Source organism: Poecilia reticulata, chromosome 17, assembly GCF_904066995.2.
Source record: "Poecilia reticulata chromosome 17, P_reticulata-male-v2, whole genome shotgun sequence".
Taxonomy (NCBI): domain Eukaryota; kingdom Metazoa; phylum Chordata; class Actinopteri; order Cyprinodontiformes; family Poeciliidae; genus Poecilia; species Poecilia reticulata.
The window spans coordinates 19,962,214-19,983,984 of record NC_088846.1 but is presented as its reverse complement, the minus strand read 5'-3'; the positions used below and the strand labels follow the sequence as shown (position 1 = coordinate 19,983,984).

At 38.0% G+C, this 21,771-nt stretch overlaps 2 protein-coding genes across 5 annotated transcripts; one reads left to right on the top strand and one right to left on the bottom strand.

Annotated features, from left to right (window-relative positions):
* Window positions 1-1,548: 1,548 nt before the first annotated feature.
* Window positions 1,549-18,864, bottom strand: LOC108167091 (coiled-coil domain-containing protein 24). Of its 4 annotated transcripts, XM_081598491.1 has the most exons (10): window positions 18,847-18,864; window positions 18,594-18,651; window positions 17,129-17,290; window positions 12,713-12,873; window positions 9,080-9,196; window positions 8,901-9,005; window positions 7,644-7,698; window positions 3,483-3,546; window positions 2,859-2,964; window positions 1,549-2,701 (listed from the first exon to the last, which is right to left on the bottom strand). In XM_081598491.1, exons 3-10 carry the CDS (start codon window positions 17,276-17,278, stop codon window positions 1,984-1,986), a joined length of 1,476 nt encoding a protein of 491 aa, XP_081454617.1. In that variant the 5' UTR covers window positions 17,279-17,290; window positions 18,594-18,651; window positions 18,847-18,864; the 3' UTR covers window positions 1,549-1,983. The 4 variants fall into 4 exon arrangements, with proteins under 4 accessions (XP_081454617.1, XP_081454618.1, XP_081454616.1 ...); XM_081598492.1 differs by lacking the exon at window positions 17,129-17,290 and having other exon boundaries at window positions 18,847-18,862; XM_081598490.1 differs by lacking the exon at window positions 18,847-18,864 and having other exon boundaries at window positions 18,594-18,735.
* On the top strand, window positions 18,796-21,551 carry LOC103479850 (von Willebrand factor C domain-containing protein 2-like). The gene is made up of 3 exons (XM_008434530.3): window positions 18,796-19,437; window positions 20,647-20,776; window positions 21,172-21,551. Exons 1-3 carry the CDS (start codon window positions 19,093-19,095, stop codon window positions 21,360-21,362), a joined length of 666 nt encoding a protein of 221 aa, XP_008432752.2. The 5' UTR covers window positions 18,796-19,092; the 3' UTR covers window positions 21,363-21,551.
* Window positions 21,552-21,771: the final 220 nt, after the last annotated feature.

Genomic DNA, 21,771 nt, shown 5'->3' with positions numbered 1-21,771 from the left:
AATTTCTGGTAAGATTCATAGCGTTTAACTGCCGCATTGCATTTGTCATGAGCTAACTTTAGCATTTGGGTAAAATTTAAAACCTCAACACAGTCCAAGTCTCCAAGAAGAAATCGTTTCTCAGTATGAAGCAAATGGCACAGGACAAATGGTTGGTTTTGACTAGACTAGTCCATCTCAGGAAACTATGTAACATCTTTTCACTTTTCCAGCGTAAAACAACACATCTTGAGTATTTTCAAGAGCTGAAATCAACATGCTTCAAATATATGACATCCACACCTTTAAATTATTTTTTAGCTGTTTCCTCTGAAATTGTGCAAAAATCTATAGCAAAGCCAGCTAGTAAGATGTGAATTTATGTACTTTAATTATCCTACTGCAGGTCCCTTCATAATGCACTCTTAGAACTGATCTAGCTCTGGTAAAAACAACTTTTCTTGAAGGGTGCAGCTCAACATCTTCAAAGTATGACTGCATACGGCTTTAGGTTGTTATAATAATTTTTTTTATGTGAATGCTAAACAGCAGCTGTCAAATTTCCTCATACATTGAGGAGAACAAATTAAGTTGATTACCTTGTTTTCCTAATTTAATTATTCACTAAACTTTGAAACGGTCCACAATTGTCAGTAAATTAAAATGTTCATTGTTGAATGGTTTAAAGATTGAATGTTGACCTTTTATTCATTTTATTGATTACATGTTTCAGTTTGAATCTAGCTTGCTGACTTTTTGTGCATTGGGAATAAAGGGTCAAAACTAGTACAGTTCCATCTTTTGACCACATGGTGGAGCATTTTCTTTAATGTAATAGAAATGTTGCCGCAAAATATTCATAGAGGCTCGTAGAGTCGTCAAAAATCGTACTCGGGAGTAAAAAAGTGTTTGGTAAAAAACACTTTTAAAACATATAATCTGATTTAATTAGTATATTAAAAAAAGTAATCAGGCAGACAAAATCATAGCAGTTATATGCAAATTATGAGATTTCAAAGAATAAAATAAATAATAAGAGAAAAATAAATCAAATCATTACAAAACTAATAAATTAACACAGAAAGAAGACATTTACAAATCAAAGACATGTTGTTCTTCATCATGGAGCTTAATATCCCACCTTAATATCCCATAAATTTCTCAAACAATCTCATTAGCACTTTTCTTAAATAACATAAAAACAGAAGAATCAATAAATAATTGCTCAAAATCAAGACTCCATTAAATATAGCTTAACACTTTGTATTTAAAATTTGGGTAACTTATTAAAATTAAGGTGACTAAAATTCAACCTGTTTAGGACATTAAGTAACCCCAAAAAATAAGACAAAAAAAATGCCAGTTTTATTAATGATTTAACTGTTTGGGTCTGAAGAACATTTTTATAAATAGAGAATATTGTTACTTGTTTTGACAATACTGTGATAATAAGGATCAAAATTTGTGATTAAAAAAAAACTGTTACCACGTCATCAACCAAAAATGCAAGCTGTTTTTTTTAAGAAACATAACAAGATGAATACACTTTAACACTCAAAAGTCTAGGTGAAAATGAACAGTAACAAAAATTGCTTTATTCTGTGTATTATATACAGCACTCAGCAAGGTGAAAACAAGATGACTTAGTCATAAACCAAAAAACAAATTTTTTTGTTCAGCCTGAATTGTAAAAAAAACCCCACAAATGAAAAGCTTGAATTTAAGATTATCTCTCATCAGGACTTTATTTTAGGTAGTCGCAGGCAGCATAGGACTTGCAGCTTTTTGCCACAAAAACACACACTTTACCTAAGTTAAGTCCTATAAAATAAAAATATATTTAGAAACGGTATCCCTCAAGTTTTCTTGGTTGTGGTTTTTCTGGTAAACTAAAGTTTTTTCTCTGCTGTGGTTGAGGACACATCTCACTGTTTTTTTGATAATGCAACGAGTCATCTAAGATGCTGACACCATCTTGACTTCTTTGATTGTTGCTATTTTCTCTTAGGCAACTATTTCTATTTCTCCCTGACTGTTGTTTTTCTTGCTGCCACATTGATCAAAGCTTCCAGATATGTGGGAGATTCCACTGGTCTTTTCAGACTTATCTTTCTGCAGTACAGCTAACACCAAGTTTCTCCCATTGCTACAATTGTTATCCCTGTCATCTGGTTTTATTTTACCATTCGCAGACACAGAATGGTCAGTGGGAGTACTGCTCCTGCTGCTGCTCCTGCTGCCTGCGTCACATTGCTCACCCAAAGGAGGAGGAGGCGAGGGGGTGAAGTTGATATTTCTTGAACAAAGAGCACGGATTTTTCTCTCCCTGTGTGGTGACCAATCAGAATCTGTGCTCGGACTGCGAGCCCAGTATTGTGGTGATGGATGGGAGGCTGAGTCTCGCTCAGAGCTTATGTGAAGTCTTGAACAAGTCCTGCAGAGAGGGTCGGTAAAGTCTGGCTTTGTGGAAAAACTAAAGCTCTCTTGGCTTTTAGACACTTTCAAATTAGTGTCCATCCTGTCGCTGCTGGTATGTTTAACTGATTCATGAGAGGCCGATGTAGAGCGATGCAAACCAAGAGTCCGCACTGATGATGTTCTGGTAGGAGGATTATGACTTGGTGGCCTGGGTTTGGGCTGCCACAGTGGAAGCAGATCTAGTCTCGAGCCTGATTTAGGAGAAGGAGCTAAGCGAGTACAAGAGCCAGATTCAGCTGGAAATCTGAGGTGGAAGTGGGAAACACATTATTATTTACATATTATGCTACATTGCAGCTCAATAACATCATTGTGCTCATGTGTAAAAGGAAACATTAAAACATAAGGATGAAAATATAGAAAATAAGGAGATACTTTGAGAAATACCATAACATACAGACCTGAAACTTTTCTTCTTACTTGAAACAGGAGCAGAGGGTGAGGCTCCAGAAGATGAAGGTAGGAGCTTCAAGTCTGTTTGGATGGCTGCTCTGAGTTCTTTCAGCTCTACACAAATGTAGATACAACAGATCTCAGGTCAGAAAAGCTCTGACATGAGAATGTATTAACAAACTGAGTGTGCCTTAAGAACATTTTTAAAGTGCTACAAAAGTAGCACTATAAAATATTACAAATAAATAACTTTTAAAAAGTAAGGGCTCAGTTTGGAAGCAAATGGTTTCAAACAAAGCTACAACCAAAACAGTGATATATTTTAATAATATCACACACCGTGGAGCTGACTTAAAATTGGGTCGGTCGTGTAAGATACCAGTCATTTCAGCCAAAGAGGGTAGCACTAGCTATCATATGGCGTAGCAACTCAACTGTAGAGTTCAAAAAAACCATTACATTTATTAAGAAACTTTCACATATTTATCCGAGCTGGGAAAATGATAAAAACAAGTTCCAACCTTTTCCAGATTTCTGAAGACTGAGTTTTCCTCTTTCAGGAACTTTTTTGTTACTCTTGCTAATCAATAATTTGTCAGCAGGTGGCAGCAAATACCAAAAGTATATCTCACCTGTAAGTGACGGTTCAGGCTTCTTTAAGCCACACTGACTTATACACTTCAATTTGATGTTTTCCTGGAAAACACACAATTCACAAGAGAAAAGGAGTGAGTTTCTGTCGATGGTGCAGTTTTCATGCACATCACTGTTATGTGTCAAGAATACTTGTGCAGAAAAGGAAGACACATTGGAAAAAATTAGAGGTAAAAGTACTAAACACTCCCAAGACGAGACTCTGGAACGGGGAAGGGAAATGAGGAAAAGGGATAAAAATAACACAGAAAGAGAGGTGAAAGGAATGCAAGTGTGTGTGTTAGAGAGACCACTAAGCGATGGAGCAGCAGCGTTCCATCATAATTTGGCCTCTAACATATAAATCCATGGCAAATGAAAACCATGCCGCTCTCTGTGTTTGTGTGCTAAAAGTTGGAAAACCCAGATATATGGCATACAAGCAAGTCTTTATTTGTGCCAGTACACATCATAAGTTTTTTATAGCAACCACAAAGTGTACCACATTTCACACAGACACGCATAAACATAATCACTCATACCTAGCTAAGTCGGGAACCTGGATGTTAAAGCACAAATCACAGTCTCCCAGAGGGATTAAAACCCAAACCTCCAAGTGTTTCCTTTCAGATGAATTATATGTGGTGCTTTTCACAAGGAAGAATAAAACCTCTGAAAATGGGTTTCATAAGCCCACAGAGAGGAGAAACACATTAGGCCATGGTCCAAACTTGGTGATATTTTAGGAAGGGCTATGTAAGTTTTGGCCTTTTTAAAATATATAAATAAGAAACAATTGCACTGCAATTTCTGTAGGTTCAGTCTCTTCTCCATTAAATGACACGCCTTATACAAATGTGTGAACAGTCTTAAAATATAATCATCTTGAAGTGGAATGGCATAATCTCACATTGAAAAATGTGAGCTTCAGAGGTTGACTTTTGTTTAAAAATGAGAAAGTTGCAGAAAAAAAAGGGGTTCTGTGTCACGACAGATTTAGGAAAAATAAATCTGTGGAGTTCTGATTATTATTATCCAACACCTTTGTGGTAGGTAAAAACTTTTGAAACAGTTCTAATTTCCAAAAATGACTGGATTTAAATACATATGTCAATTTTGAACTAATTTTACATGTCACCCTAAAGTATTGAGATGGTTTGTCACACAGAATGCTGACAATGTTGTAGCTTAGATTGAGCTGCAACATTCGCTCCTACTAAAACGTAGCGCTATAATGCAGCATCAGAGTAGGGCTGTCCCTTAGATGCTACTTTTCAAACCACTTTTAAAGTTAAATGCAAAAGCTACTGATAACCACCCACTGCTTAATAGGACCATCAGTTGCCATCAATTGCCACATATATCACTTGACCCAACTGAATTCTGTTTAGAGCAACAGAAATGCATTAAAGTCATGTTTTAGCAAACAGCAGACATGTCTGAGAGGTGACAATGATGTCACATATTCAGAATGGGAGCAGACTGTATGCAAATGCAGCTCTGTAGTCCTCTTCTCCAAATCCCCTCGTCAAAGTGAGTCTCTCTAATTTATAGGAAGCTTAGTGTAAATTAAGTGAAATGGTACAAACGATGGACTTGGGTAAGTGCATTGAGAAATCAATGCATATTGTCATATATTTCACTAATAAACAATCTGGAGGTTTAATGTGTAAAGCTGTAATGCGAATTCAGAAAAAAGTATAAATGTTTTTCCATATTTGGGATACTTAATTCTTTTAATCGACTGGCTTACTGCTCAGCAAACACATCTTCAGGTGGATGGATATTAGCTGGTTGCAGCACCTTTTTTAAGGCCTTTCTTTTGCAAGACGTTAATGAGTCATAAGTCTTTTGTTTAGAGCTAGTCCAGGATGGGTTGCTGCATGCGGCAGTAAAAAAAAGACTGTTCAAACTACGTCAACCTAAAAGCCTATGGCAGTTCTATTTAATAGCTATTTTAAAATATATTACCTAACCAATCAGATTAAACCCCAAAAAGGAGGTGCTTCATGAAATTCATGAAGGAATATTTTGGGCTGTTTTCATCTTTATTTCCTTAACTATAGACTCAAAATAATGAAGCTATGCTGGACTGAAAAAGAGGAACTGGCCAGTCATGTTGTTGAGTTTTGCAAAATGGAAACACGTTTGAGCAGAATGGCCATCAAAATACTCCAAACAAATGTTTACAATGATGATGTCAAAAATGTTTTCCTGCTTAACTTGTGGTGTCGGCCATAACCCCACCTTAAAACTCAGTCCAAACTGCCATCGTTTTGTAAGCAGCGTGTTAAGCTTTAGCCCCCTTGCTAGGTTTGTCATATCGCAACTACAAACTTCAAATGTATTTTATGTGGATTTTAGACAAACACAAAGGCTAAGTGTGATTTTGTAAAGCTAGATCAAGTTAAAAGTTTTATTGCTGTGTCTCAGCGGCTCAGGATGAGTAATGACTTAAGCTGATAAGTAGTATGAGCAACCACTTTACTTGGAGAATAAGATCAGTGAATTTTATGTTGCCATAAAAACAAACAAACAAGCAAAAAAAACCCCCCAAAAAAACCAGCCCAGAATATCCTGAGGTCAGATTACGGTAGCTTGCCTTCCAGGATTTGGTGAGTTATTACAGTTAATGAGGCAGTTCTATCTTGCACAACCAGAACTGATTGAAGGTGCGTTGGAAGTAGATGCTGTATTAAAAGAGGAGGTTGTTTAAACAATCACTGAAACAAACACCTCGACAGTAAATTTTTCACAAACTACCAAAAAGCCTTAGGGTGAAGTTTTACTAGTTGTGATAACATCGCTTTGGGTGAAGTGGCCTAATTTAAATCCCCTCCTCTCTCCAGTTTGTTTACAAGAAAGGCTTGATGGGGTTTCCAGGCATGCCGGCTTACTTATGTTTCCAACATAATCTTCCAGCTATGATAGCTAGAAAAAAATGTCTTAAGAACAAATTTTATAGTATAGGTACCTGTTTCCAAAAAATATCCCACTTTATAGTGACAAATAAACATTAGGGGGGTGGGAGGAAGTTGAACATCTGGCCCACAGAGACTTCCTACATCTGGTAAACCTCACTCTGTTTTTCTCGTGCAAGATATTGTAGCCAGATTGTAGACACGAATGCACGTGTTCTCCGCATCGTGTGTGCTTTATTCTGCCTTCTTGTGCCTGTTCACCATTTGAGTGGTTGGAAAATAAACTAATATTTCTTAACATTGCAACAGCTGGTGGGCAGACAGAGGAAAGCCTTTGAGTTCCAACCACAAATTCAGGTGATAGACTAGAAGAACAGATTTGTGAAATGGAAGACAAGTAACTCATGCAAAATGTGGAGTTGTTTTCAGCCTCCGTCACTGTTACACCTCTAAACAAAATTCAGTCAAACCGACTCCAAAGTAACATATTTATTGAATAAAATCCAACAGTGTGCTTTATAAAGCAAAGGCAGGTTATGCATATATTGGCCAAACTTTGAACATTAAACAGAGCGCTGATCTTTCACTCATCTCAAAATGGAAAGATCACAGCCCAATTCAAATCCAACAATAAATAGTCGTTCATCAATACTGGTAAGCTCAGAAAGGAGAGCTTTAAACAGAAAGGAAGCCAAGAAAACCATGATTACTCTGGAGGAGCTGCAGAGATCCACAGCTCAGGTGGGAGAATAATTGACAGAGCGGTTGGAGAGATGGATGGAGATGTTTACAGGGTAATTCTGATAGAGGCTGCAAAAATAGTTAAAACTGGGGTGGAGGTTGATTTAGATCAAAGCATCCTTAGATGTCGGCCAAGTCAAAGTTTTAGACATACAGTAAATGAAATTAAGAGTTTGCACCATTAAAAGTGTGAGCTTTTTCAAAGAAAAATGGGAAAACTTTACATTTCTGATATTACATATATCTGTACGCTACTTCATTGTAATGTGACAAGATGTGAAAGGGTTCAAAGGGAATGTCCATATGACAAATAAAAAGGTTCAAAAGGTTTTTTTAGGTAGAGAAACAGAATCCTTACATGGTTTATTTTATGATTTGTTTTCATATCAGTAAGAAAGTGATATGTTTTCCTTACTTTTTCCCCAAATATTTAATGAAATTATTGACCAGTGTGCTTCAGGAAGATGTGCTTAGTGGTTAGTCATTCGCTAGTCTTACCTTGAAATGTTTTGTCATTTCAGTCAATGCTTCACATTCCGCCAAAAGGACACATCTAAACAGACACATTACAACACAAATTTTTACAAAGTAAAAAACAGCATACGCCAGTAAAACTGCTCAGAATTTATCCTCTGCACTTTTTCAAATTAGCTCAGGAAAAAACACTTTGCTTTATTTGTCCCTCCCACCATCTCTCCACTCTTTCTGCTTCTCTGGTTAGATTATCACTGCAGACTTCATTTACTTTTTTCAAATTAAAAAAAAAAAAAAAAAAAAGGAATCCTCTACAAGTCCGGTCTGGGTTTCATTTTCTGACAATGAAGCCTTTTGTCCTGGTCTGGTCAGGAAATGGGAGAGAAAGAAAAAGGGAGTGAGAGAAAGAGAGACAGAAAAGGAAGGGAAGAAAAGAGCAAGGAAAGGGGGAGCTAAAAGGTAGCTTGAGTGCCCTGGGGGCCTCAAAGCAAGGGATGAAGTGAGGAAAAGAGGGATGGAGCATGGAGAAAGGGCAGCCTGGTGACAGAGGCCGCAGATAGCGTTTGTAGAGATTTTAAAGGGGGAAATTGCTGAAAAGGAGTGCACTCAAAGGATCAGAGTGAGATCAGGTAGAAAAAAAAATGCAAACCAATGAAAGAGCAAGTAAGAAAACAGAATCAGAGAAAGGAAATGAAGGATTGTTTGTTACTTCAGAAGGCAGATTGCTTTTCTGAGGCGATCCCCCCCCCCTCCGTTTCCGGTAAATCTACCAGTACAGAAACCAATTACCCAGTTAGAAGTTTACTCCAGAATATAGCGATGGTATGGAGGAAATTACCCTGAACTGTGGAGGTGGAGTTTTGTGAAGTGAGGGTCCTACACATTTCACTTTCCTATATTTCATTCATATCTCAGTTTAAACTCCTCCACAGTTCATACTTTCTTTTAACTTTGACTGTAATAGATTTGAAATGGAGGACCTCTGTTTTCAGCCAACTCTGGAGAAAGAGAAATTAAATCTTCCATTCAAAATAACACTTTTGGATTTAGAACTATTTAGTTAAAATGCTTTATAGCTTTTATCTTGCAAGGCGCAAAATATTCTGCAAGTGGAAAATCAAATTGTTATTTGATGCATTTCCACTTGAGCCATTTTTATTTTGGCCTATAAGATAAAATCAAGAATGTTACTATAAAATTCAAAGAGAGCAACTGAGCAACATATTTAAAGCCCTTGAGGCAGACAAATAAATCATACAAGCAATAGTAGCTGGAGTTTACCTGAGTGGAGTGATCACTCTGTGAATCTCAGTGACATTGAGCTTATCTTTAACTGCTTCAATCTCACTCTCAGAGCTGGACATGGCAGAAGAACAAAAGCTAGGCCTGTTAGAAGAGAGAGAAAAGCAGTCAGCTACGTTCTTATTTAGCTGCTGTCTAGTCTCAATCGGTGTCCAAACCTGTTGAAGTTATCAGCATTTTTGAGGTTGGATGATCTGCCATAAACAATCTCCTGGTGACCAAGCACATAGCTTAGAGTCTCAGGTTTGTATCGAAGCAGGAGCTCCTCACTGTCTCTGTTACAACAAAAGAAGGAACAATAAAAGTAAGACCGGTCACATTAGTGGATGTTGTGAAAAACAGTCTGAGGAAAATTTGACATTCAACACCATCTAAGTGTATTTCAAGAGACCTTCATAATACAGTAAAAAAGTATTTGCACACATTAATCACAATATGTCACAATACAGTCACAACATTTAAAGCACTTAATCGGGATTTCATGTAAAGCAAAAAACACGAAGTGGTGCATAAATGTAAGCAGAAAGTAAAATGCTATACATTATTGTGCTTAAAAGTCTTTTTCAAAAACAATTCAAAACATATGGACTTGTTTGTATTCATCCTCTTTTACTTTCATGCACCTAAATAAGGTTAGAGCAATCAATATTAAAAAATGATTTTTCCATCTCCCCATACATTTTCACAGCAGCGCTGTAGACACAGATATTCAGCCACAGCACCAGTATGGTTCTTACAACCAAAGGGTCCATCCCACTATGGGCACAAATTCACACAAGGGAACCTCCAGCAGACAAATGACCAGTGAATACCTTTGATAACTGATTCGTAATTAGTGTCAAATGTAGCTAATGAGAAAATGAACACATGTTAAAAAACTGTGGACTCGGACTGAAGCTGACAATTAGAGCAGAAGGTAGTCAGAACTCACAACCATAGTCATATAGTTTAAAATTTTAGTGCTGTGACAACCCTATGGAGGGTAAATGGAGACGTTTAACACTGGGTTAGGTTGAAAATAATAAACAATACTTTTAACACATCGCAGAATACTGTTCGGTATCATCCAATCATCCAGAAAGTCTATTGAATAACTGAAAATCTATAAAGACACGGTCATCCACTTTAAAAATCAGGCTGGGAGGAAGAACCTTGACCGGAGAAGCAACAAAGAGGGAAAGTTCAGCTTCAGCACAACAGCAGCTCTAAACATACAGGCAGAGGTACGATGCAATTGTTGTGATCCAAACATATTGATGTGTTAGCTTAGTCTGCTGAGAATCTATGATGAGGCTTGAAAATAGGAAATGGAAAGCTTTCTTTAGAGAAAAGAAAACATTTTATTGTATATGCAGCTGCAGGAATGATGACAACTTTGTGCAATTTTATAAATTTTAGCTTTTACTCTTGAGGAAAGTTTGCCTTTTCATACAGCTCAAACAATTACATTGAGCTTTGTGCACGTGAGTGTGCGTGCGAGTGTGTTTGTGTGTGTGTGTGTGTGTGTACTACAGTATGAGGGCAGAATGGTTGGGGCATCAGGACCACACAACGTGAAGCCAATGGTGGAGGGTCCACCTTCACTCCATACACCGTCATACAAATGATTCAAATCACCTGCAGAATGTTGCACTGACTACTCAGCATCTAATGTTGAAACCAGTTGCTATGGAAGTGTTTTTGGCCAAAGGCTACAGCAAATCAAATTAAAAAGTAATGAACATGAACACATGTATTTCAAGGGAAAGACTTTGCGAGGCTTTGGCAATATTTTCCAACATCCCATGCCAACAAAGCCTATTAAATTGGGGAAAATTGACAAACAGAGGGCTCCTCGAGTGGCTTTGTTGAGTGAAAGTGTTATCAGATAGAAATGAGCTGGGATTACTCCTGAAAGCCATTCAGTTGATATGCACTTGAGACTTAGCCTAATTGAATGATCAAAGGCTTGAAATGTGCACACCCACACTCAGTGCCATGCATCGAGGTCGACAAATTACACTGACGCCAACTTCAGAGGGGAAACACAATTTGTTCTGGTAACATCTGTGTGGTACCAGTGCTTGCTTTGGCTCTTTCCCCATGCAGCCATGAACAATGGGGTACAAGTCTCACACTAAAGGAGACTTTTTATAATCCATTCACATTCATGTGAGAGGGGTCGTGAGGGACTTGTTGTGTGGAAGCATAGCAGGCATTCATTTGAATTTCTGCTCCCTTTAACAGGACACTGCAGTTAAAGGTTTTAGGTGTCTTAGACTCTTCAACATAAATCCCTGCCAATTACTCCTAGCTAACGAATATCAGTTCATTTATCTCTATAGTTTTAATCCATTGTGGAGATAATCAATCCTAAAAATGCTCAAAACTGACATTGGATTTCACTTATTTCTATGTAGTTATCTGAGAGATAACATTAGACTTTCTTTTTAATAAATGCGGTTCAGATCCCTGCTTCGCCAGTCGACTCTTGTGACACATGAGTAATTATGACCCCAGATCAAAGCAAACTATGTAGAATTGACCTTTCCAGGTGTATTATACTTATTGATCACATAACCACATATTTATACAGCAGACCAACAGTGTGAATATATAGAACATGACTCAAATCACTGCTTGACAAAGCATCCTCCAGTTTGATCAGAACTGCAGAAAGTAAGACATGATGCTGTTGTGAAACAACCATAGACAATTTATGTAAAATTAAGATAAAAAATACAAATCAAACAACAACATGGAATAGAGCTTCACATCAGGTATGTTTGGGAACAAAGAAAAATTATCATATAAATAAATAGAAAAATTAAAACTTGTAGTCAGAGAACAATTTGAAGACAAAACAGAAATCAACTATGTTGCTCTTTTGTTACAGCCCCAGCCCTAAAACCAGCATGGGGTCTTGCAGGGCGACATTCTTAGCAGCAAAAAGCTGGTTGCCGGGATACTTAAATTTATGCAGACTTTCACACACTCTTGTGGACCTTCTTGTGTCCAAGATATTCCAAAGTTTTGTCAAATTTAAATTAAACAACCTCTACAAAATCATTCCTCATTTAAGATGTACTCGGAGTAGCTGTTGGAAAAAACATAGGTTTCAGCTCTGGAACCTATATTTGTCGATGGGGAGCATGCTACCCCATATATCTTTTGAATATTTAAAAGACATATGGGGTAGCAAGCTCTGTTGAAGTCTCTCTGAGCTCTTTTCACTGACTGAGTTCTGCCATAAATCTTTGTAGTCACCAACTTCTTAAATGGTGTCTGCTGTCGTTAGAATGGAAAGCATGTCTTCCTATAATTGTGCTATTGTTATCGATTTTCTGAACCTAACAGTTTCCTCCTATCCCTGAAATCTTTGTTTCACTGCTTTCCCAAGCCATTTGTAACTCCCATAGGAGAACACTATAGCACTTTATTGCAGTCTTTGTATGTGTACAAATTGCGCAGATAGTAAGTCACTGCATTGTGAACTGATTGCCTCGACATTTAGCTGTTGATAACGGACACAACACTGTTTCTCAGATCAGAAAAGCCAAAAAAAAAAACAACAACAAACAAACAAACAAACAAACAAACAAAAAAAACCTGAATTTAGACAAGAGCACAGTTTTAAAGTTTTTGTCTGTATTTATTATGTGGCATAAAGTGAATGCAAGTATTTCCCTTTATTGACTTAAAAATCTTCGAAATCCCACTACAGTTCCAAGAGCTTCTAAAATAATAATATTTTTGTTGATTCATTAATGATGTAGTGTAGAGTTAAAGTAAACTTTGAGAGTTACCAGTACATTTCACTGTTGCAGGCGCTTCCTTTGAGTGCCTCCAGTAGCATCTTGGCCTCAGCTCTCACCAGCTCTTTCACAACAGGCGGGTCAGAAAGAGTGGAACCCTGCAGTCGGCGGCTCCCATAACACAGACTCTCCTGCCACTTCTTGTGCCACATCTCTGCCTGCAGATGTAACCACAATGGAGGGAGTTACACATAATCCTCAACAAAACTCCACATTTTGCCTTTCATCTCTGATCGTCACAGGGGCTCTGCAGACTGATTTTCTTTATGCGGACAACCATACAGTGCGACTAACCCTTCTTGATAAATTTAAGAAATTTATTTATGGAAATTCACAATTTGTGTCCATTCTTCCTTGCAAATTAGCTCAAGGTCAGACAACTTGAATGCAGATTTCTATTTTTGAGTAAAAAGCACAATCAGTAGAGCTGCCCAAAGGATAACATGCGAAAGCATATTTAAATATTTGCTTCCGAAGTGTCTTTGGTTGTTGAATATAGAAGTGATCATAATATAGAACAAAATCACAAGTAATGGTGTAAAAAAAGTCAATTATTCAAAAAAATTCATTTTCAAAGTAAAAATATAAAATGTCTAATTCTGAGGTGAGTTAGTGTCAATATGTATGAGTGAGTCTGTACCTTTAATAAAGCATCTTATAAAATACTTCTGGAATCCTCCAGAAACTTCTGCTCTATAAAAACACTGAGAAATGGCTTCAGCTTACATTATATTATGTTAGGATAAAATATTACCCTGTAAATAATTGTATGTTCTCTCAGACATGGTGTAGCGTTGTGGTATAAAACACAACGCTACACCATGTAGCGCTGGGTAGAGGTCCAGACTGGACCTGGGTAGAGGTCCAGTCTGGACCTCTGGGTAGAGGACCAGTCAACCTCTCAGTTTCTGTAATCTGTGTGAGTGTTTCTGTCTCGGAGGAGTCTGGATACCATTAGCACCTCAACACCTGCTTGCTGCCAGTCATTGCTGCTGTGCTGCACTCAGAGACTTCACTTCAAAGGAAAACATTGAAGGCGACTAAACATGTCACTTCTGAGCCTTCCATGTACGTGCTTGCTCATTCGCACACCAGTATAAACTGCGTCTTGCAGCTGCACACAACTGTTTTTAAGCTCGCTCTTTTTTCTGTCTGTTTTCAGATGATTAGGTGTTTATGTTACCTTCTGGCTACTGACAGGTTGTTCTTGGATATTTGCTCCATCTCTCAGCTCATTGTGAAGTTCACTTTAAGGTGCACTTTTGGGAAACAGTAGTTGAAATATGACTATGTAATAATAATGTTGAAGATTGTTCTACTTCAAACTTACTGCAAGGCCAGGGGCGTTCCACAAGGATAGTTTCTTAGTCATATAATCATTTCACCTTGTACAAATCACCTAGGGAAAGGTATTTCAAACTCAGACTTTCACTTCGATGTTGATGATACTGTAATTACTTTCCATGCCTACTCCTGCAAAAGCTCTTGATCATCTTTTACGAGTTACAAATCTCAAGCAGGTTGAACCAACTCTGATTTTTTCTCTTAAAAACTGTTTTAAATTGAAGGAAAGCAAAGTTTATGAAATGTATGTTTTTCGCTACTTCGAGAAGACAAAGCACTGGAATTAATGCCTAATTTTTAACATTTAGAACTTTTGAATGAAGATAATTTGTGTTTAAGGACTACGTTCATCATGTAACTTTGGCTTTCTCACTCATTAACACTTACTCTTCACTCCTGCAAACTTGTCATTTGTACTTGAATGTTAACCCAGTCAGTTGTTTTCATACAAAGCTCCTCTTGACAAAACTATTTGTACTAAATTAGTTAAGTATTATCTTAGTAAACTCTTTTTTCAATGGACAGTTTCAAAATGGTTAAGAAAACTGAACTGGCAAGCACAACGTTCATATTTTGGAATTTCATCTACAAAGTGTCGTGTCTTTGAAAGAATTTAAAATGGTGAAAGCTCTGAAGTCAGGCTAACTGTGTGTAGATGTTTCTCGGTATGATTCTGCATAATTTACTACTCCGCTGTGGGATCTTTTGCTTGTGAATTGTGGTGCTTCTCTGTGTGTTGGCTAGGTCTCCCTGGCAAAAATATATTTTGCCATTGAGGAACAAACGGTTAAATAAAGAAAATTAAATATATCTTAAAGGAGCCGTTTTTGGACAGCTCAGGATTGAGGGGTACACAGTGAGAACTTGTCCTGGAAGGAAATCAAGAAAGCTTAATATGAACTTCATATCTAACCGTCTTACACAATGAGGACTTTGATAGAGGGAGGAACAAATTTATTAAGGAATGAAGGAGTAGCCTTCTGATGTAGTATCACCTTACTTTTCACTGAGGCATGGATTCATTACACAGCAGACTGTCTAGCAAAGGGAGAAAGAAGCTGCATGAACAGACAGAATATGAACTGCAAAAGACCTTATAAATTTCTGAAAATTTAACTAAGTTATACTTTATAAAAAGTAGAATATGAGCATAAGAATAAGAGAGACCATCTCTTATATTAATATTTCAATATTAATATAAATAAGGTGGCCTCAAAATGATTTGGAGGCCACCTACAACAGTTTCACTTCCAAAATGTTCCTTTGTCTCTTCCAGCAACTAAGTTTTAATACTTACAATTTGTGTATTTTTATCAATGCATTTCAGATTGCCTTCTCTCTAGTACTAAAAGTCACAATATCTATTAATTACAGACACAATATTGATAACAGGTTTGAAACTGGGGCTGCACAGTGGTAGAGCTGTTGGTAGAGCTGTTGCCTTGCAGCAAGAAGGTTCTGGGTTCGATTCCCGGCCCCGGTCTTTCTGCATGGAGTTTGCATGTTCTCCCTGTGCATGCGTGGGTTTTCTCCGGGTACTCCGGTTTCCTCCCACAGTCCAAAAACATGACTGTCAGATTAATTGGCCTCTCAAAATTGCCCCTAGGTGTGAGTGTGTGTGTGCATGGTTGTGTGTCTCTGTGTTGCCCTGCGACAGACTGGCGACCTGTCCAGGGTGACCCCGCCTCTCGCCCGAAACCTTAGCTGGAGATGGGCACCAGCAACCCTCATTGATAAATGTGGCTTTGATATGTAAAGGTGCCTCAAAAACTCATATGTTGAAAGATAGATTATCTGGTTTGAAAGCTGAGGGAAACTTTATCTGAGAGTAGGCAGGCTGTTGTTTGCTCCATGAGAAGAAGAGAGACCTAAACTGACAGGTTCAGGAAGGAGAGCATTAATAAAAGACATAGCAAATAAGCACACAAGTAACTCAGGTGGGGCAGCTGAGGCACAGTTCAGAAGGGAGAATCTGTTGACAAGGCAGCTACTATATTATGAACTGCACAAATCTGCCCTTTACAGAAAAGTAGTAAAAATGTTACTTTAAACTAAAGCTACAAGAAGTTCCATTTGAAGTTTTCCAGATGCAAATATGCGGAAGAAGGCGCTCAGATCAGAGGAGATCAAAACACGATGGAAAATCAACACGTTGCAACGCTGAGCATGATGAAAGAAAGTGGAGGCATCGTCATGCTGTGAGGATGCTTCTCTTCAGAAGCAGGAACAGAAGGTTTGTCAGAAATTACGGGAAGATGGATGAAATTAATTACAAGACAATTGTGAAAGAAAATCTATTTAACTTGAGAACGGGCCAAAGTTTCACAATCCATTTCCCAGGTTAACAGTCCTAGACGATTTTGTCACGAATAGCAAAACGTTGAAATTCATTTTTCTTGAGATTTTGACAGAAGCAAGATGTGCATGTGTATAGTGTTTTAGATAAATGCTTCTAATTTGCACGTTTAATACTTTTTGATTAAGACATTTATGAACAATTTCTTCCTAGGCTTTTGAACTACTTTTCCTTCAGCTTTACTAATGTTTTTTTTTCTTTTGAAAACAAAGTTTTTTTAAAATTATTTCTGTCTTGACTTTGTACTAGCCTGTTTCGTGAGAATTAGTACCTCAAGTCTGGCTTGTATGAAAGCAAACAGGGCTTTGGACTGAGAGTTTAGCTAATCCTGAATAAATATTAATATCTATCTGGCTTGCATTTTCACTGCTGTGAAGCACAAACAGTCAATTCACTTCTACTTCTGTTATGGCTTCATGGGAGTGCAAGTCAGGAATGAAGCCAAACTATTTCCTTATACAGTCTAGGACTGGATTTCTTTTCTAGGAATGCTTAGCTGTGCAACTTTTTATTCGCCATGGTTAAAAAGGAAATTCTTACAATTGTTGTGGCTTCATTCTGGTGGAAATCTGCTAAAAATAGACTCAAGATTCCCACAAAAGCTACAAGCAATGAAGTCATTTCTTCTCTGACTGAGAAAAGCAGGTCCTTCTTAAAGTCAGCCATGCATGAATCAACGGTCACGCAAAAGACATGGAGCCTTCATAACTCACCTCTGAGTGAACCTCTGTGTACATGTCGACCAGAGGGTCACCCAAAGCTGCATGGATCTTCAGCAGCTCTGACTCTGAGACATGTTCAGTGATGAGGCTCCACAGAGACTGTCCGGGACACCAGAGCTGGTTTTCATCAGGTGAATGCATGTGTGAGGCGGACTGAGCACAAAGGAATGCAAAAATCACTGCAGCACGCAGAACGTGAGGTAACTTGAAAATGTTGAGCAGCCCCCCAAAAGTGAAGAAATGTTACAAAAAGCATAAATTAAATGCAACATAATTGTACACTTTCTATGACAGTAAAGACATCTCACACTCTAGGTTTTTACTAAACTGGAGCTGTGAGTAATTTCTTTCTTCGAGAGTGAAAATGTTCTCCAACAAATTGCTCTTTTTAACAAGATCACGTTAATTAGCAGCCCTGCTGTTTACATATACTTAGCACACCACCCTTTGCCAACAGCACAGCACTTAGTGTTCTCCTATAACATTTCACAGTGTTAAACCATACAGAGAAATGAATCTTTTGCATTTTTATTTGCACAAGATAATACAAAATGATGGGTCCTTTTTGTTATCTCTTTGTCTCACACCACAGGTTTTCTGTAAGATTTTTGTTTGGAAACTCAGATGAAGTTTAATTTCTTTTCTGGTGAACAATTTGTCTCTCGAGCTAGCCATAGATTTTGGGTTAGTATCCTGCTGAAAGTATATAAATAACTAGCTATTTTCTTTTTGTTTCAGATTTTTATTTAAAATGTCAAATAGGTTTCCTTATTACAGCCTGCAGCTTCATATATCCTCCGCCATAATCATTGGTGTAAAGTGTTTCTCAATAAAAGAAGTCACTTACCAGAGTGGTATCAGAAACTGTGTTAATTAAAGTATCACAACAAAAGCATGGATCAAACTAGGTAATTCAGCAACCAATTACTTTTTTGACAACCTCTTATTTTTGACTGACTGCACTGTATATCTAATTGCACTGTTTTTAAGGTGTTCATGACATTTTCAGCAACAAATCCTTTATTGCAACTTCACCCTTTAAGATGTAGATACAGTAAAATAGTCTTTAATAATGCATTACTGCACTGTTTGGTTGGCCAGCACTAACAGCACTAGACATTTTTTTGTGGCTGAAGTTTAACCTTTACAGTTTCTTAGGATTTCTCAAAAATAATAATAATAATAAAAAAAAAATCAGTTAATCATCAATATTGTAAGGAGCCAGACTGAAAATGTTACAATTACAAGTAAAGTAAGTCAGCATTTGTTCAGGCATCTCATTGATCTTGTTTTAAACCCAGCTTTTTTAACAATAAAAAATAAAAATAAAAAAATAACAGGACCTAGCGGTTCAGAAAGCAAATATCAAAATAGTCATAAAAAGACCAGGAGAAGTGTCCATGTGAAACAGCAGAGTAAACATTCTTTAGCTTGTCGGTGTAAGAAAAACGCTTACCTCAGTTCGTCTTCTTTAGCTAGCAAGAGAGTGGTATCCAGGGAAAACATTCCGGTTGCTAGGGACAGGTATCGCATGTTAGATCCAGCTTGATTTCCCTGCTTCTGTTTTTACTTCTAAAACACGTCACGTTTTATAAATGTGCATTTTTGGACGTTAAGTGGAAAATAACCCCTCTCCTAAGCGTTAAAAAACACTTCAAATTTCTAAAGGGCATCGAGGGACCAGAGGTCTGATAAAAGTTTGGTTTTACCGAATTAAAGAAGGGGAGGGACTTGCTACGAAACTTTCCCAACTCTTCACTTCTTCCGGACATTTTGCAGAAACCCTGGAGCACAGAGGGAAGACGCACGGGTTTATTAAACATGTGAAGTAATGTAAACTAATTTGGGTGATTTTTTTTTTTCCTACCAAAGCCCACTTGAGTAGGTTTGATTTTTTTTTTTTTTCCTTCACCCAAGTTTCCATTTTGGAGAAGAGAGAGGTGTCCTGAATCATAATGGCACAGGTTTGCATGGAGCGGCTCTCCACGCAGCAGCGCACGGCGCTCTGGGCTCTTCTGCTCTGCACACAGGCCGCTTTGGGATTCACAGGACAACAGGAGAGCACCTGCGAGGCCAACGGCAGCATTTACTACGCGGGAGAGTGGTATTTCCTGGACTCCGACCACTGCACCCAGTGCGAGTGCACCAGTGAGGGCTCCGTGTGCGCCCGCACCGAATGCACGTCCCTGCCGGCCGCCTGCATCCACGTGAGCCACTACCCCACCGACTGCTGCCCCAGGTGCGAGAAGATCGGCTGTGAGTACCGGGGGGTGGTGTACGAGCTCGGAGAAAATTTCCAGGTGAGACACGAAATCATCCATGGTAGTTATGGAAGCCCGTTTCCTCCACTCTGGTGACCCCCCCCCCCCCCATCCTCCCCCTCTTGTATCTCAAAATTATGACTTCGCTATCTAATAATTATGAGATAGCGAGTATGTACATAATTATAACTTGTGGCGGAAATGGGCTTCCAGGCTTCAAGACTACTCCAAAGTTTTATTTTTGGTATCTCAATTGTCAATAAACAAATAATACATTTTAAGTTATATCGAGCAGAGGAGATTTCAAAACGTTTTGCAGTGAAGACACAGCAGGTCATCAGGGGTTCACACTAAAAGCAAAAGCCCTCATGGAATCTTAATGGAGATGCGCCGATTTTTCTTGGCCAATTTGCCGTTTTCTCTGCGGTCTGATTTGCTTTATTGGGATTTTTTCATGATTCTGATTTACTGTAATATAACTATGACATATAAAAGAGAATATGCCATCAAGGTATAGTTGAATAAAAACATTGTCAATTAATTACAATTTCCCTGAGGGAAGTTCTTAGTTTTTAAGCATTTATTGAATTGGGAAAAAAGTTTTTGATTTTGTTTGCCCTTCTGGTTACAGCTGATCTCCAGTTTCTGCCTGGCTGATTAATTATCATGTGTAAGTAGGTGGAGATTATGATGAGGGCAAAGAGTGTGGGACAGAAGCTTAAAAGTGAAATATAAATATAAAAAAAGAATTGCAGCTCATTAATAATTCCCCATTCCTCTGTTAAATTGTTAACCATGAAAAAACTTATGCATATTAAAGCCTGACCCCACCTCCACCCTGTTGCTGCACTGTCTCCATAATAAAGCAGAAATACAACTTTGATAAACAATAAAACAGATTAGAGCTTGTTATAACTATGCAACACTACATTTTAAAGTTATAATTTTGTTTAACCGGATGCAAAACAAACTTTGCCACAAAAAAGATAGAAATGAAAAAGAAGTTTAAACCTGTCAATCTCAGTGTTAAAAATGGTGTTGTATCTTATCTGTGGTGTAACTAAATGAAGTCTAAAGGATTTCTTAGGCTTGAAAGAAAACATATCTGTACTTGGCATGTAATGAATATGCAGCAGAGAAGAGGTAAATGGCGCCCCCTTTCGTACCACCATGAGATAGGGTTTATGTCTGTACCTCAGGAGGACATTGTGAAATGTTTCAAGTACAGCATCAGCCTGTGTGTTCCAGCCATCTGAATGTGAGCAGTGCACCTGTGACAGCGACGGCATCGCCCGCTGCCTGGTGGCAGACTGTGCCCCCCCACCCTGTGTCAATCCTGTGTACCAGCCTGGGAAATGCTGCCCGGAATGCAAGGAGGGTATGTTGGATTAGTGAAAACCACAAACGGCAAACATGTTTGTTTTTTTTACAGTTTCTCAAGTTAGAAGCATAAACTTCAATGTATTTTGTTAAAATTATTTATTGTTAGACCAACTCAAAATAGGGAATGATTGTGAGGTGGAAAGAAAATGGTACATTTTTTTTTTTTTTTTTTAAACCAATGAAAATCTGAAAAGTGTGGCATGCAGAGTGGTGTCCATGGTGCACCTATCTGTTCTGCCTGCGAACATGAGGGGCAGATGAATTTTTTTTTTTTTTTTTTTAAATTAGGGCAACCTTTTTACAAATACAAATCTTTGTATAACAGAAAAAGTTAGGTACAACACTAAGTTTAAATCTTTCAATTTCCACGCTTTTTGCTTTTCTGTCCAGGTCCCAACTGTTATACTGATGCATCCCGCAGCCAAGTGATAGCTGCAGGAGAGCCTGTGTGGGTGGACTCCTGCACCAAGTGTCGCTGTCATGACGGCCAGGACGCCGGCTACTGGGAGGGAAATCGCCTTGCCACTTGTTCCCGCCTCAAAAACTGCACACCTCAGCAGCCGCCCACCCCAATTCAGTGATTCTTCACGCGACCACCATATATTTTAAAATGTGTGATCTTCACAGTTTGTCCTTAGGTCTTTTATTGCTGAAGATGTTATACATCCACCCAAGGAAGGAGAATCTGCAAACGTGATAGGGGTAACTCACCAACACTTGAATGTAACACAAAAAAGAAAAGTCAATAAAATTTGGAACCATGTAAGAAACGGTGCGACTTCATCCCACAACTCTGTTCACTAACGTAGCAACTTTATCTCAAAACACGGGGATTAAAAATTGTACTTTGTACTCCTACTTTTTTAATCTAGCTCCATTTATGTTATATTTTTGCATTTTAAAAATGTTGCTTAGATGTTGAGAAGGTTTTTAAGGAGAAACAGGAAGAGCTTTAGGATCTCTTGGTCCTGAAATTACCAGAAAATTATA